Here is a 16478-nt window from a genome sequence, read left to right on the forward strand (position 1 = left end):
GTTTAATACCTGTTAATATTTAAAATATCTTTAAATAGAGTCTTTAAATATTTAATAGTTCTACAGAAGAAAACTTCAAAAGTGTAAATAGATTCCTTGCATGATTTGTTGTCTAAAAAGTTACTTCTTGATCACTGTGAATAATTTATTACTGCTGCACATTAGAATCTCTGGGCATGACAGTTGACAGTCTATAGACATGTAACATTGTTTGAGGGTTTAGTGTCAGCTTTTAAATGTCACTGAATCAGTGACATTTAAGTCTGTTTTTATAAAAATGGAGAAATAACAGGATCAGAGTTAAGCTCAATGCTGATTTGCGTTAAACTTCCTCCTGTTTACCCCTTTAAGTGTCAGACATCTGTGATGATGGGGCTAAACTCCAGAATATTGAGAAATCAGTCAAGCAGTGCCTGTGTCAGTGTGACTAGTGTTGGGGAAGATCAATCAGGGAAACATTATAAATATGATTGCTTAACAAAAGATTCTGAAAATATGAAACCTATAATCGAAATAGAAATAAAAGCTTACTTTGAGTTGTAGGATACTGAGTCTTAGTTACTATATAACCTGAAAACAATGGCCTAGCTAGCTGAAGGAGAATCTCTTCTGATTGAACAATACCTTTCTGCTGGCTAAGAGATCCAAAGGTCAATGTAGCAAAACAGAAAAATCTAGAGTAGGTTTTAGAGTTTAAAATATAACACAGGATGGTAATGTAGTAGTTTTTATAGGCTGTATGTAAATTCTGTAGGATTTTGTGTCTTGTATTTGTTGGTCACTGTAAATTAGCATATTCATCACAAAAGGAGATATAAAGTATTGTAACCAGGACCATGTTCTCTTAGCTCTTACCTCTTACTTCTCCTGCTCTTACCTCTTCCTCCTCTCTTTTTTCCCTGCTATCTTACCCCTGCTCTTTTCCTCCTGCGCTCTTCCCCCTGCCACCTTGCTCTCTCGCTCCCTTCTCTCTGAGCTCTCACCCTGCTGCTCTTTCTCCCTCTCTCTTTGGGACTTCCCTTCAGCCGAGGCTGGTGGCTGAAGGCAAGGCCCTTTTACCCACGACCCTTGCAATAAAACCACGTTTCTAGAATATCTCAGGTCAGCAGAGTTCCTTGTCCCAGACATCTGCGGATTCTCTACAACTAGCATCTTAGCTTGTTTGCTGACTTGTATATATATTTAATAATTTTTATTATTTTGTCTTAGAGGTGTGATTTTTTTTTTTTCTTTTTCTCACCCTTCAAAATTAACTGATGTCTTTCAGCCCTCTACTCCTCCTATGTATGAGTGAAATTACCCCAGTAAAAAGGGCAGGTCATGCAGACCTAGAAGAGGAGATGGCTCTTGGAGGAGAAACTTTCCCATCAGCCACATCTTTAACAAATTTTGTCTCTTTAGGGGATGATGATCTCCTTTATAGCTTTTCTGATGTACTAATTTGACTTTTGTAAGTCTGTGGTAATTTGTTTGCCTGCTAAGCAGTTGGTTGCGATTTGTGTGTTAAAGTAATCCATCCAAAATGGAACTTTACAGAGAATGATGTGTAGAATGTATAGAGCTGTATCAGGATCACCAGTGTTGGCATAGTTTCTTTGTAAGCAGCTGTGTCTGTGACCACAATTCACTGGAATGACTTGGTGAGGCATCCAAGACCCATCTAGTTCTCTTTACCCAAGTAGAAATAATCTTACAGCATACTGAGGAGGATCTGGAGTCAATAATTTCTAACATTTGGGGAGCCTTGTCTTGTACCTTTGTACCCCTGCCTTCAGCACACATACTAGTGTTGCAAAATCCACAGCCTGAGGACTTGTGGTGCTTTATGTCCAGTACTGCTGAGAGCATGATGACTTGAAATTCCTGATATTTGAAGGCTTCTCAGGGATAAACTCATTTTAGAAAGGAGAGTGGATGTGGTTATCAATTTGATGCTTGATGGTTGTGTGAGACTCTGCTGGTGAACCTTTCACCTCAGTCACAGTTTGTGAACTGCTATGAATTTGCCCAAGAACCAATGTAACAAGTACAAATTAATTTTTGCTCAGCAACTTACTGAACCTGGTCCTTCAACCAGATTGTCTTTGGAACTAATGACATGTCAGTTGTGTCACCCCTTCCAAAAGAAGGATTCTGATTATGTTTCATAACTTCCTGGGTTTAACATTTATGTCAGTATCTTAATAAATTCACATACAAGTCTTTGTGCTCTGAAATACATCCACATTTCATATTGTGTGTACATAAAAGAAAGATATGTTGAAGCGTCAAAGTGATGAAGTTTAAAAAAGTAATGCAGTTTGATCCTTTCTGGCTTTATCAGGAGTCTTTAGTACCCTATTTTTATTACAGACTGAAATTCTGAAGTACAGAAAATAAAAGCCCTGATTGAAAATGTGCAAATTAGAATGGCATTGAATTAGATTTTTTAAATCTAATGAAGGAGTTTTCAATCACAGGTTTAAAACTTGCTTAGGAAGACATTGAGATGGGTTGAGGTTATCATTTTTAATTGTGATTAGCGTCTTATTGTGACTCAGGTTGGTGTCTCAGAATAGTAACAGCTGTCGGGAATGGTTAAGGTGGGTTTGTTTTTCATGCCTGGCACCATAATACAATAGCACTTTTGGCTTCTGGTGAAGGAAAAAACAAAGTGCTTTTTACAGAGCCCCTTGGTACCAATTAAAAGTTATGCCGGTGTTTAGAGAAGAAGTGATGCTGATGTTTGTCTCTGAGGTGAATTGCTTGGAATATGTGTTTTACTCATCAAGTAGTACAGGAGTACTTGGCAGCCCTTATTCTGTGATTTCATAGCATGATTTAAAATGGGAACGGTAAGCTATAAACCAGGTCTGCAAGCAGGAACAATAGCTCTTATTCAGTGAACAGGAAAACAGGGAAGTACTTGTTAAAGCTTGTCAGTGAATTTTTATTTTTATGCACTACTTATCTGTGGGGTCACAGTGCAGACATCAGCTTCTCAAATTAAGCAGGAAACAATTTCCTCACAACTTGCAGCCTCTTCCTCCGAGTGAGCAGTTAATACTAGTGACTCAAAACACATCAATGATCACTACTCCCTCACTGAAAGTGAGCATTTCATATCTCACTAGCCTTAATTGTTAAACACTGTAATAGGCCACTGAAAGATTTTTGATAGACTGTCTAGATTAAAGAAAGTCTAAAGAACAAAACAATAAGCAGAACTGCATATGGCTGAAGTAGCAAGCTGTTTACAAGCCAGATGTGCATGAGAACTCTTGTTAACTTCACTGAATTTGGCTTGTACCATGAGATTGTACAAGCTGAAGCAAAGTCTTAGAGCTGGTTGGTTTTGGATTTTGTTGTTGCAAGGGTTTTTTTCCCCTTTTTTTTTTTTTTTTTTTTTTTTTTTTTGGTGGGGACTGGGTGGGAATAATGAAGTTAAAAAGAAAATTTTATGCTAAGGAGTTCTGTATCTCTTTCTTCATTTGACTTTGAGGAGATCGAGACCAGCTATCAGCATAAGTTGTTGTAGATCATGCAGATAATTTGTAGCATTTTGTCAAGTAATATTTGGATTTTGTATCTAAAGCAGTGAAGCTTCTAAGAAATATAGTAGGGTAAACCAGGCTGTTCTGGGCCATCTTATTAATACTTGTAAAATGGTTAATTTCTTTGTTTTCCAGGCGTGTCAGTTCAGAGAATTAAGCATAGACAGAAGAATGGGAATTATGTTTCTTTTAAGCACAGTCAGTAGATACCCGCTGCCTGTGGTATAATAGGCTAATTTTCTTTATTTTAAATTTCTAATTGCTGTCTCCTGTGCTTTAGTTCAGTTCCAGCATGCATGTAGTATGTTCAGATGTTTGCTGCTGTCAGGTGTGCTGTGTGTGTTTGTTGTTCTCCAAACGCACACAGTGCACAAAGAACAAAACTTCTGATCCTTGTGGACTGTTGCTTCTAGCTTTAAGTTGATGTAAGAGCTTTTTCCATTATTCATGCTTGCAGCCAAGATACAGAGCTTGTGTTCAAGTTCACTCTTGTGTCAGCCTTGAAGGCAAAGTCATTATGTGAAGATTAGCTGGAAAAGGTGCTTGTGGAGTAAAATTTGAGATTTGTGTCTCTTTGCTGAAGAGAAGTTGGCTCAGTGAAAACATACCTGCATGAGATACCATGGAGCCATGGTACTGTGGGATGTCCTTTTCCTCTGATTACCGATGTGGACACGCTTGGTGGTGCAGGGAGCTGCAGATGATATTTCCCTGAATGCTGCTGGTTTCCCCATCATCCTGTCTACCTGCAAGCAGAAGTTGATCCTTGGTGTTGCAAGCTTGCCAAAGTAGCAGTTGCTATGTGGTATTTTTGCTATTGCATCAGAGTTGGAGAAGTAATTGCTGCTTTCCGGCTTTGTTTTCTGAATTTTCTTTCCCCCCACCTCAATATTCGTCAGAATTGGTGGCTACGAAATGCATGATCCCCAGTGGCACATGTAAAATGCTTATCCTTCTATTACTGATAAACTGTCATCCCTGCACTGAGCTTTTGGCATTTAATGTGTACTCTACCTAATTAGATTATCTGGATAGATGACAAGACAATTTTCCTTGTTGTTGTTGTTCATTTTTGTTTCCTTGGATTCTCTGTTGTAGGATTAGCAATAGAAAATAAAATACAGTAATAGTGGTTGAACTTAGGCTGGAACAATAATAAAGCAAATTTATTTATAGTTCTGAAAACCTGGGAAATGAAACAAACCTGAATTAAACCTTTTAAAAAATATTAAGCAAAGTAGACAGTTCTAGACCTTTTTGGAGTGGGGGTGGAGCTGGTTTAAGTATTTATTTTGACTAAAAAATATCTTGGATCTGAAATTACTTATGTCTCTGTTAAAAAAAAAATAAAAATAAAAGAGTAAGTATTTCATATGAAAACAGTGTTCACCAGAGAAGATGAAACTTTGCAAATTCTTTTGCTTAGACGGTTAGTCCTACACAGAACTTTAGGTCACTTCTAAAAAAACCTGGAATGCTTTTATGCTGCTTAATCTGCGACATATTGACATTTCACATCCCATTTTTTTCCTCTCCTCTGAAGTTAATCCTCTGAATGTGATGGATTTGTAATTCAATCTGGAAAGCACATGGAAAAAATTAGTGGCCTTTGCCTGTTAGGGGTCTGAGAGACCTTGCACAAGGGTAACTTGCTGGTGTAGTGCATCTTGGTGCTTTTTTCAGCCTTGTGAAATCACACCTTGTGAAGTAGGGCTCTGAGCTAGTTGTTTCCCGTGCCTTGCCCTGTCCCTTGTCCTGTGTAAGAATTTCACCAAGAAAATAATACCTTGAATGGAAGCATCCATGATGTGAACATTTGGAGTGTTCACTGCCGTAGTAGTTTGTTGCAGAATTATGTAGCTGGTGGAGTCTGAGCAGCACAAGCCTCTTCATTGCTCTGAAAAGAACCAGGTGGCAGGGGAATGGAGACTGGTTAAGGAGTGACAGTAGTAAAGCTGATTGAAGAGATTTCTGCCGTGGTCACCCATTCTCCCCCTGGTACTGGAACTCTGTGGCTCTCAAGGCTGGGGCAGAAAATGCTGAGACTGCCTGTGATACTTCTTCTTTCCAAATGGAGGAGTTTTAACAGAGAATAGCATATTCCCTGTGTTTGCTGGAGGATTTTACACCAAAGTAAATAAAGCCTAAATGTGTTTATGGACTTCATTTTTACGTGGTAAGCAGAATGTGGAGGTTGCAGCACAAAACTATTAATGGTTTGTGGAAGTTGAAATCAATTTGTTTGTGTTCTCATTAGCTGGTTGGGCTTCCGACATAAAAATAACCTTTCATCATGTACTGTGTGTTTCTAACAAGGGCTGACCTGAGTACCCTGGTGCTTTCCTACAGCATATCCTGTAGCTGTTGAAATTTTCTTTGGTCTTTTCAAGTAGGTGCCTGTCCAAACTCTGTGACTCAGGGCAGAGGTGTAGAGTTCCTGTCTGAAGTTTTCCTTATTTGTCTCTTTTAATCACTGGTGAGATAAATCAAGGCTAAAAATCAGAGTGAGTTAAACAGCATTGCAAAAGCAGGTGCTGTGATTTCTGCAGGATAAGAGAAACTTCAGAAAGATGCATAAAGTGGAGAATCATAGACACATTTAGGCTGGAGAAGACCTTTAAGGTGATCAAGTCCATCTGTAATGGAACACTGCCAGGTTTATCATTAACCCATGTGCATTGTCAAAGGCCAGTGTATTCTCAAGGACACAGTTGCAATGACAGATTCCTTCTATTACAAGGATCCTAAGCCTGCATTTACTCTGGGGGCGTATTTGGCTGGAAGCTCATTACTGGTAACAGTTGCCCTAGACCATCTCAATAGTTGAATAGAAATCAGAAACAATAAAAAGTCAAAAAACATGTATATTGTTATCTGTATGGTTTGGTAAGCGGGATAGATTTACATATAAAAACTCTGGTGAACAAAACCTCTGAATTATAGAGCTTGTGGAAAATGACAATGACAGAGTCAGTCTTGGCATGGATGAGCATACTCTACTAGGTGGAAAACTGGCTGGATGGCTAAGCCCAGAGTGTAGTGGTGAGTGGGGTTAAATCCAGCTGCTAGTCTTCTGGAGAGTGGGAAGGCTCAGCAGAGGGATCTGGACAAGGCTGAATCCACTGGCTGAGGCCAGTTGTACAAGGTTCAACAAGGCAAAGTGCTCAGTCCTGCTCTTGAGTCACAACAAGCCCAGGCAGTACTACCGGCCTGGGGAAGAATGGCTGGAAAGGTGCCCAGGGTAAAAGGACCTGGGAGTGCTGGTCAACAGCAGCTGAACAGGAGCCAGCCTGTGCTCAGGTGGCCAAGAAGGCAAATGACATCCTGGCCTGGATCAGCCATGGCCAGCAGGACCAGGGCAGGGACAGACCCCCTGTACTGGGCACTGCTGAGGCCACACCTCAAATCCTGAGCTCAGTTCTGGGCCCCTCCCTGCAAGAAAGACATTGAGGGGCTGGAGCGTGTCCAGAGAAGGGCAACAGAGCTGGGGAAGGGTCTGGGGCACAGAGCTGATGAGGAGTGGCTGAGGGAACTGAGGTGTTTGGTCTGGCAAGAGGGAGGCTGAGGAGAGACCCTAATGTTCTCCACAACTTCGTGAAATGAGATTGTAGGGAGGTGGGATTTTTGTCTCTTAAGTAAACAAGCAATAGAATGAGGAAAAGGTTGTGACAGAGGAGGTTTAGGTTAGTAGGAAATCTTCACTGAAAGGCTTGTCAGGTGCTGCAGCAGCATGCCCAGGGAACTGGTGGAATTGCTATTTCTGAACATGTTCAAAAAGGTGTGTGGATGTGTTTTAAGGGTGGGCTTGTCAGTGCTGGCTTAATGGTTGGACTCAGTCTTAAGGGTGTCTTTCCAGCCTAAGTAATTCCATTATTCTAATCTATGGTCCTGTCTCTTTTAAATTTCTGATATTATTTGCATCTAAGACTTTCCACTTAGTGGATTACACAGCCTGATGCAAAAAGGTGAAGTTTGCATCTGCCTCCTCTTCCACAGAGCACCAAATGATTGTGCATTTCAACAGAGGGGTGCAAATCTTCAGTCTCTGCTGTTCCTTGCATAACCATCAGCCTTGAAAGCAAGGAAACACCTCATTCCTTGCACTTAATATTAAAAAGATGAAACAAAGCTAAGCTTGATTTCTTGTCTTTTTTCCCCCTCCCTTTCTTGCACTGAGCAGGGACAGTCAGAGAATCTTAGTAGGTACTGGTGGGTTAAAACTTCAGTCCTGGCAGGCTCAGCAAAATCTGCCCCCCACCTCTCCTCCTTTGTTATAAAGACATGACAAGAAAGTCCCTGCCCTCATGAACTCCAAATTTAAATAGAGGAAGCAAAGGTTTTAAGAGGAAACAAAACTAACAGGGCCAGCTGACTGGAATCCCCCGCAGCCCATCAGGAGTAAAAGCAGGAATAGAAGCACATCAGTGAAATCCCAAGGAAGCTAAGGTCCACATTGCCTTTCACACAGGAGGATATCCTCAGGCTATCCTGTATCTTCCTGTCCTCAGGAAATAATTCAGACAGGATGAGCCCTCAAAACAACTCCGTGGACATTTGGAGAGTAAAGCATGACTTAAAATCCCCTGGCTTCTCACCAGTAAAACAGCTGGCTTGATTTCACATGGAATATCAGTTTGGGAAAATAAAGCTATCACACAGGATTGAAATTCAAGGCATCACAGAAAGGCTTTCAGACACTCGCTACCTTGCCAGAAACTCAAAAGCATAAAACCATCAGGTGCTGATTTACCACCTCAAAGGGTGTTAGATGCTTTCAGTTAAAAACTGCCCTGCGAATTATAGTCTTTTTTGGTAAAGGCTTGGCTTTGCTGCCCTGTCTCTGTAGTCACTGATGACCTTGAGGTGCTGCTGAGAAGGAAGTGTGTTTTAGCCCGCATGTCCTGGTTTGTCTTTGTACCCTACTCCTTGCCTGAGTTCCCGAATACTTCTAGAAAAGTGCATTAAGCAGACTTACATCTGAACAATAACATCTGTTTTGCTTTTTTATCTCCACTCTGGGGGAGATGTGTAGCAGAGTGGTTTGTTTTGTTTTAAATGGACTTAAAATAGCAAAAAAGCACATTACAAAAATGCCCCACCTTGAGATAAGTAGTCTTTGAGAGCTCAATGAAAGCATATGGTCCATGTGCACTTCTGAGGTAAAAATAGAGAAAAGTGCTGTATAGTTCAAACAGAAGGTACCAAGGCGGGGTTTGGCAAACTCACACTCCTCCCAGTGTGAGTTTGTTCAGTAAACCAGGCCGGGAAAGGTGCCTCACCCTGAGCTGATCACCTGCATTTCTCTGTAGAAAGTTTCTCTGAGCTGAAGGCTCAAAGCTGCTGACTTGGTGCTCTCATCAACCTCGTGGGCTCAATGCCTTGTGCTGCCCACTGATGTTTGTCATCCAGCTCAGGGAGTGCAGTTCCCACCAGCTCTTCCATCAGAGCTGCCTGCCTCGCAAGCCATCTGCTGTGCGTTTGGTTTTATTTTCCCCAAATGCTTTGCGAGTCTTTGGACTCAAAGGTGTTGCAGGAAAATATCAGACTTTCTTAGTGGAGCAGTGTTCACAAAGGTTTTTGTATGTGGAACTGAAATTTAGGTGTTGACTTTGCTATCCTGCCTGCCTCAGCTGACAAGAGTTTGTCTTAAAGACTTATTCATAACTTCGGGGTTTCAGTGCTGCTTTTTCTATTTTTGTCCTTCCTTTTATTGGTATCAGAATGACTGTTCTTGTGTCAGTAGATCATACTTTCATCTCTAAAATGTTTCTGTTGCATTGCTGATGACGAGTGTGGTTTTTTTTTACCAAACTTGCCGTATAGTCCTGTTTAGAGAAGCTTAGAGAACTTTGGGCTGAGTAAGTGGTTTGCATTAATTCTAGAATGGTTTAGTTTTAGAAGCAAACTTTGCCATCATCTCTTTGAACCTTCCACACAAAGCAGGGCCAATTTCAAATTTGTTTAGGATTGCTCAGGACCTTGTGCTTACTGCTGACATCCTAGACACAGTTATAATTATGAAAATTTTAATTAGAAAAACCACATATTTGCTAGTATACCATTACCATTGTTTTAATCAGCAGTTAAGGTATTTTAAATGTGTACTGAACAGATTTTTTTTTTCTTTTTGCTGTTGTGGTCTGTTTGTAAAAGTCACTGCTTTTATCTTACTCCTTTTGCCTAAGAGTGCAGAAAAAAACCCCTTTTTGGTTCAACTTTTTAATGACATCTGCTTAAAAACAGCTTTAAAAATATCTTGTTTATTTGAGTACTACAGTAGGCTTCACACAGTTGATGGGGCTTATTATCTGTTTGCAGGCGTGTTCTATAAGGAATGGTGAAATAAATTGTTTGAATGAGACCCAGCAGCTCCTGTGCACAGCTCTGCGCTCCTGCTGCACAATTTGGCTACCCAACAGCTCCATCTGCTGTTCCTGAACTGCAGCTTTCCCTGCTTGTCCAAACCTTTCACCCCACAATTTTATAGTGATTCTTGGGCTTCTTCCCTCTGGCTTGACACATTTTAATGCAGTTTTTACACTTGTGAGAAGATACTCCTTGGGATACTTCCACACCGTGTTTTGATATTCTGGATTTAGAATCTAGAACTCAAGGAGTTTCTACTCTTCAGCTGAGTAATGGCTACTTGGGATTTTTTTTTTTTTTCTTGCAGAAGTCTGGATTTGTGTTTGTTCTGCCTGGGATCTTACACATGTCCACGGTTGGATGTGCCATAAATATGATGAACAGAGGCAGTTTAGCTGTTGTGGGAGCATCAAATTTCTACAGACTGAAGGAGGAATAGGAAAGAATAACATGGCTGATGGCAGTGAGGGAGTGTACAGCGTGTCAGAGTCAAGACAGAGGATCACGACTCTTTGATCAACATGGTTACTAAAACCACCAAAAGAGAACTTGAATTCCTCTATTTTTCTCCCTCTTGGTTTTGAAAGACAGACTGACTAAAGCGTTGTGATTTTGTGGCTGGTTTTGGGGAAGTAAACTTGCAGATCACATCAGAGGAGAACTGCAGTAAATCATATCTCTAAAGAAAACTAGCCATATTTTGGGAAAATATGTTGGAGTATCGTTCTCCTGATTTTCTAGCTCCTGTGAAAAAGGAATAGTAAGATGTGAATTAGAATCTGTTCTTCACAATATCCCATTGGATAAGCTCAGCCTGGTATCAGAAATCTTCTCTTTGTTTTTTGTTTGTTTGCTTGGTTTTTTGTTTCTTTTTTTGCTTTAGTTTTCCCTCTGCACTCTTTTTTTGTCTGTTGTGTGTTAATCTGTCTGCACTTGCATGTATCTTTGTAGTTAGGAAAGTTGAAAAGTTTTTGGGCTGTAGTCATCTAGCTGGCACTTTGGCTTCAAGCAGGAAGGATGCAGAATCAAATTCTAAATCTAAATATTTAATTTTAGATGATTCCATAAAAGGCAAACAGGATACATGGGCCTGTTTTCCTATCTCTGGCAAGCAGGCTAACAAGAAATTGTAAATAGAAAAAGAATTTCCCCCGTTTACAAACAGACGTGGAACAAAAGATGTGTTAGTTGTACTTTCTGATAGTGTTAGAGTTTATGAAATCATAGGGTGACTTTTTAGATGTGTCTTAACTGATTGTTCTTTTTAATTGTCCCAAGGTCTTATGACCAAAGACCTTTTCAGTTGCTGAGGTTGTTCTGCCTTTCTACATTTAATCACTCTTAATATGTGAAACTGAAATTAGTGACTGTGCAGGTGAGTTGTCAGTGTGAAACAAGCCCAGTGTGTGTTGTCAGTACTGAAGTTTAGTGAAGGAGCCCTTAAATGCACACTTGATAGCATCACCATATTCTTATGAGTGAGGAGCAAATGGCCTCTCTGAGGAAATCTGTGAAAGTACATAAAATAGATTTATTTGGGTCTGTAAGCTTCAGCCACCGAAGTTACTTATTGAAGGCAAAGACTTTGTCTCTCATGCCTGTCCACACCATGCCCAGACCTGCATCTGCTCCTGCTGTTGTAGCAGTGAGCTGCAGCACACACCTCCTCCTGCTTGAGTTTAAGAGTGAGTAACCTTTGAGGGAGTCAAAAAAAGACATGTTGCAGCAGACTGTACATCTGAAATAAGTTCCTGTGCTCTCTTGGACCCAAAGCAAATATAAATACCTGGTGTGGAGTAGCTGGATCCTGCAGGTCAAGCGTTAGACTTTTCTGAGTTACTGTGATAACAGCAAGTGCTTGGATTTGGGTGTGATCTGCTGCTTTTCAACTTTAACTTGCAGGTGTTCCCGAAATAGGGAATGTGCAAGTTTGTTTCCTATAGCATCTCAGAGGTGTGGCAGTGTTTGGGTGTTGAAGGCAGATGGATGGGTGAGCAGAGATGCTCAAGCCAGCAGATGTCAGGCTGTTACCACCGGCGGGAACTATGACAGGAAAAGGTGGATTGATGCGCTGATGAAAGTCAAAATTGGGAAGCTACAGGTCATCTTCAGCTGATGAATGAAAGTAGTGAAGAACAGTGGATACATGATAGTTAAGTAGGATAGGTCTGGAGTAATTTTGTGGTTTGGTTTGGTTTATTCTATATTTTATAGTAAAAGCCCGGATGGGTATTCCAGAAAAGATTATGCCTATGCAGGGAGTTACTTGTAAAAGCAATGGATAAACTTTTCAGTGTGGATGAATTCTAGGGGAAGGTCAAGGTGAGTGGTGAATACAAAACAGTGTGACTGAAAGCTGGAAAAATGACCAGAGAAATTGAATTTCTGATGAAGGAATTAAGGGGTATGATGTATATAGGCTGGCAATATTTGTAGAGCAGTGCTAAGTGATAGAAACATACTTTCTAACAAGAATATGTTTAAATTTAATTCTTATGCCAGAAGGAGGAGAGAAAGAAGAGGTGTGATTTTTGTTTTGGAGTTCTTTTTTGTTTAGCTTGCTGTTTTTTTCAGATTTGTTTTTTTTTAAGAATTAGGATAGTAAGGTTTTCCTGAGACTCAGAACATCCTGTGATGACTCTTTTTACTTATTGATACAGTTTTACTGCATGAGGTACTTTGTGACCTCTCAGCAGACTTCCTAAATATATTTAGAATATCTAGTGTTAAGTAGGATGTTATAAAAAGGGCATGAATATTTTTTCTTAATGGCTGAAAATAGCATCTCTCCCTCAGTATATACAAGATACGTAATTTTGACAATTTTTTTTCACAAAGCGGAAATAATTTGGTGAATTCGGAATATAAACATATCTTTTCTTAATTTTAATTCCCAGTTAGAGGAGTCAGCACTCCCAGTGGGCTCCAGGATCAGTTCTAGCTCTCTGAGCATGTTGCTGATGCCTGTTTTTACAGATTGATCACTTTGGATTTGATGAAAACCGTACGTTCCAGCAGCGGTACCTGGTAGCAGATCAGCACTGGAAGAAGGACAATGGGCCAATACTGTTCTATACAGGCAACGAAGGAGACATCGAGTGGTTCTGCAACAACACAGTAAGTGGGAAATAGTGGGATTACAGCCCTACCTGCAGCAATGGCACACTGAAAAAGTGAGGAGGAGCAAGAAGGCAGTCACAGAAGGTCATTGAAAGATAAGTTTGTAATGATGGCTGTGATTGTTATAGGAGAAAGAGGAAGCTTAACAAAAGCACAGAAAAAGTTTAAGGGGGTTCAGAGTCCTATTTGAAGTCCAGACAAACCAAAGGGATACACTTTTATTAAATTCCTGGGGCAGTGAAGAAAATTTGAAGAGGAAACACCATAGTTGCCCTGAACTAACAATTCAGAATTTTGGACCAAATTAAACTTATCCTAGTACTTTAGATACTTCCAAGTACAATGGAAGGTTTTCATGTTTGGATTTTTGTTTCTCTATTAATAAAAATATGAAGGGAGCTGGAAATCAAAGCCAGATAATTCTTGTTCTCTGCAGTACCTGTGGAAGTTTTTGCTTCCCTGACTGGTACAAATGCAGCATGGAGTGTGTGGGTTTTTTTCAGCCATTTCTATACAAAATCCAGTAACATGACAGGAGGTGGCACGTGCTGAGCTCAAAGCCACTGAGGACTGCTTGCGTGCTTTGTGATGCCAGCAAATGATCTATCTGCTTCTTCTCCTAGCTGATGGTAACAAACTGTTATCAACAAGTAATAACAAGTTGTACTTATCTATTAGTTGAAAATAACTGTATTGCAATGCTCTAAATTATTGCTTATTGCCAAACAAGTGTTGTGTTTTCTGTAGTGTAGTCCGAGGACAAATGCTTTTCTCCTGTAGACTTTATTTCCTCTGGATTAAATTCCTGCCATAGGAGTTCTGTTAGAATTGCCTGTGTAGTCACAAAACAAGGATACTTAATATTTCACAGCATTGAAATGTACATACTGTCTTTGTATATATCCCCTTCTGTAGGCTGATAAATGTTTTGTTTGTTTTCTTACTTAACTGATACCTGAAAACCAAATTGCACTGTCTTTCTAGTGGCATTTTGATAGTGATATCTTTCTAATCAAAGAATTGAAATACACTAGACTGAAACTAGAGACTTTTAAACAAGATGAATCAATTATTTTCAACGTCTGTTTTCATCCAACCAGGGTTTTATGTGGGATGTGGCTGAAGAACTTAATGCTATGTTGGTTTTTGCTGAACATAGATATTATGGAGAATCTTTGCCTTTTGGGAATGAGTCTTTCAGTGTAAGTGTCATTTTTTGTCTTTCTAATAAATGTATTCCATACAAACATAATTCTGCGTATTTTAATTCTTGCCAGGGCAATGAGTGTTAACTTGAGTAAGATGTAACTTTTTTATAACTATCAATTCTGGAGTGAAAAAAACCCAAACCTAGAGGTTTTTTTTTTTTTTTTTTAGTGCTTTGAGAGACACCTGCAAAGAATATTTCATTTCTTCTCAGGCACAGATTTAGACCTGTGGTTTTATCTGTAGACCTGATTTTATCTCTAGCTGCTGTGGGGAATAGGAAGGCTGCTACTGGGAATCACTCATGCTGTCCATAACCTGCCTTCTTTCTCTCAGGATTCCAAGCATCTCAATTACCTGACATCAGAACAAGCTCTGGCAGACTTTGCAGTACTTGTTGAGTACCTAAAGGCAACGATTGCAGGAGCCCAGCACAGTCCAGTCATAGCCATTGGAGGGTCTTATGGAGGAATGCTTGCAGCCTGGTTTAGGATGAAATATCCCCATGTGGTGGTTGGGTGAGTTGCTCCTTCTGCTTGAACAGAGCAGGCATTTGTTACTTCTGTGCTACAAATATTACTGCTCTGGGAGAAGTACCATGATTCAAGCTGGCTTGAATTTTTCAGTACTGAGAGAGGGAATCAAATTACTTTGAATTTGGGAACAGACACTGTTTGCCTAACAAAGGCAGCTTTAGGTCAGCAGGTACTGGATGGTGTATTTTGTCAGAGTTTTCTGTTGGATTTGTGAAAACAACACATGAACACTGACTTGGCACCTAATTTTTTTCAAGGTCTCCAGACTTCCTCATGATTTTAGGCAGGTCTTTAATCTCTTCAATACCATAGTTACCCTCTTGGAAACAAGCCAGAGAGTTTATTTTCATGGACTGGGCCTCTTTTCTTTTAAGTTCACACAGTGCTTAGTGAGAAAGACCCAATTGATAGATAAGAATGAAAAACAATAAAGAAAACAAATTCTGAATTTCCACCTCTCGTATTTGCTGATATTGTTGCACCAATGTCCAAGACTTACATCCTCCAGCAGCCTTAGGCATGCAGACCTGTGGAATAGTTTTGCAGCATTATGGTTAGTTCACCTAGAGCATGGTGTTCAAGCTGAATTATAACTGCTGCTTAGATAGTAGCTTTGGAGAGGGTATGGGAGACCGCTTTGCAAGGTTCAGGATCTTTCTGTGTCCATTTGCAGAGCTCTGGCAGCCTCCGCCCCAATCTGGCAGTTTGGTGATTTGGTTCCATGTGGCACGTTTTTCAGCGTAGTGACCAATGATTTCAAAAAGAGTGGCCCAGGCTGCTCAGAGAGCATCCGGAATTCCTGGAATGCCATTAACCACCTTTCCTCAACAGGTAAGACCTCAGCAGTGCTTTTTCAAAGAACAGTAATGATCAAGAGTGTGTTATGACTTTCACCTGGGTATGTCTTGGGATTTTTGAAACTCTGCTCCTAGTGCTGAAAACTGCCTAGTGAACCTGGCACTACTTTTAAATGCCTGTTTTGTTGTATCACGGGCTTCCTTCAGGCCTGGTGGGATGCAAAATTCGGGTCCAAACATTCCTAAGGTCAGATAAGAACAGACTTAAGATCAGAACTTCAATGCTTATCATCCTTCTGACAAAATAGGCGAGATAGTAATTACTGTAAAAAAGTGCTTTGTTTGCCAACTGAGGCATTCAGGAAAAGAAAATTACTGTAGTCATTATGAATTCAGTGATAGGGGCTCAGCTGGACTTTGAGGATCCTTCCCAACCTAAGTGATTCTGTGATTATACTATCATCTGAAAAGAGGTAGTGAGGTGCTGACTAAAATTTGATCTGCTGTGCTTGTATGTGTGTGGAACAGTTTCACTAAATTAGTTAGGCTAACTGAAGATATTTTTAGTAGCAGCACAACTGATGTGTGTGTTAATGGTACAATCCACTAAATATTGTTTTATCTGTTTATTTTTATTAAAGATGCAGGTTTGCAGTGGCTTTCCAACACATTTCATTTGTGCAGCCCCTTAAAAACTCTTCAGGATGCTGTTGAATTGAAAAGTTGGCTGACTGAAACATGGGTAAACTTGGCTATGGTGAATTATCCCTATAAAGCTGACTTCTTGCAGCCTCTGCCAGCTTGGCCTATAAAGGTAATTTAGAACCAATATCTTGTAGAATTGACTATTTGGTTTAATTAATTCTTTCCTCCTCTCCTAGCTTGCACCTTTTTCCTTTGTTTTCCTGGCTCCATAGAAG

At 40.1% G+C, this 16478-nt stretch overlaps 1 protein-coding gene across 1 annotated transcript in view; it reads left to right on the forward strand.

Moving 5' to 3' along the window:
• PRCP (prolylcarboxypeptidase) overlaps positions 1–16478 on the forward strand; it is a 29765-nt gene that overhangs the window by 3084 nt on the left and 10203 nt on the right. Inside the window, exons 2-6 of the mRNA XM_066341288.1 lie at positions 12876–13016; positions 14120–14221; positions 14562–14743; positions 15435–15592; positions 16200–16372. Coding sequence (XP_066197385.1) covers positions 12876–13016; positions 14120–14221; positions 14562–14743; positions 15435–15592; positions 16200–16372 — 756 coding nt within the window. The remainder of the gene's footprint in view (positions 1–12875; positions 13017–14119; positions 14222–14561; positions 14744–15434; positions 15593–16199; positions 16373–16478) is intronic.

The sequence above is a fragment of the Sylvia atricapilla genome, chromosome 2, assembly GCF_009819655.1.
Source record: "Sylvia atricapilla isolate bSylAtr1 chromosome 2, bSylAtr1.pri, whole genome shotgun sequence".
Lineage (NCBI taxonomy): Eukaryota > Metazoa > Chordata > Aves > Passeriformes > Sylviidae > Sylvia > Sylvia atricapilla.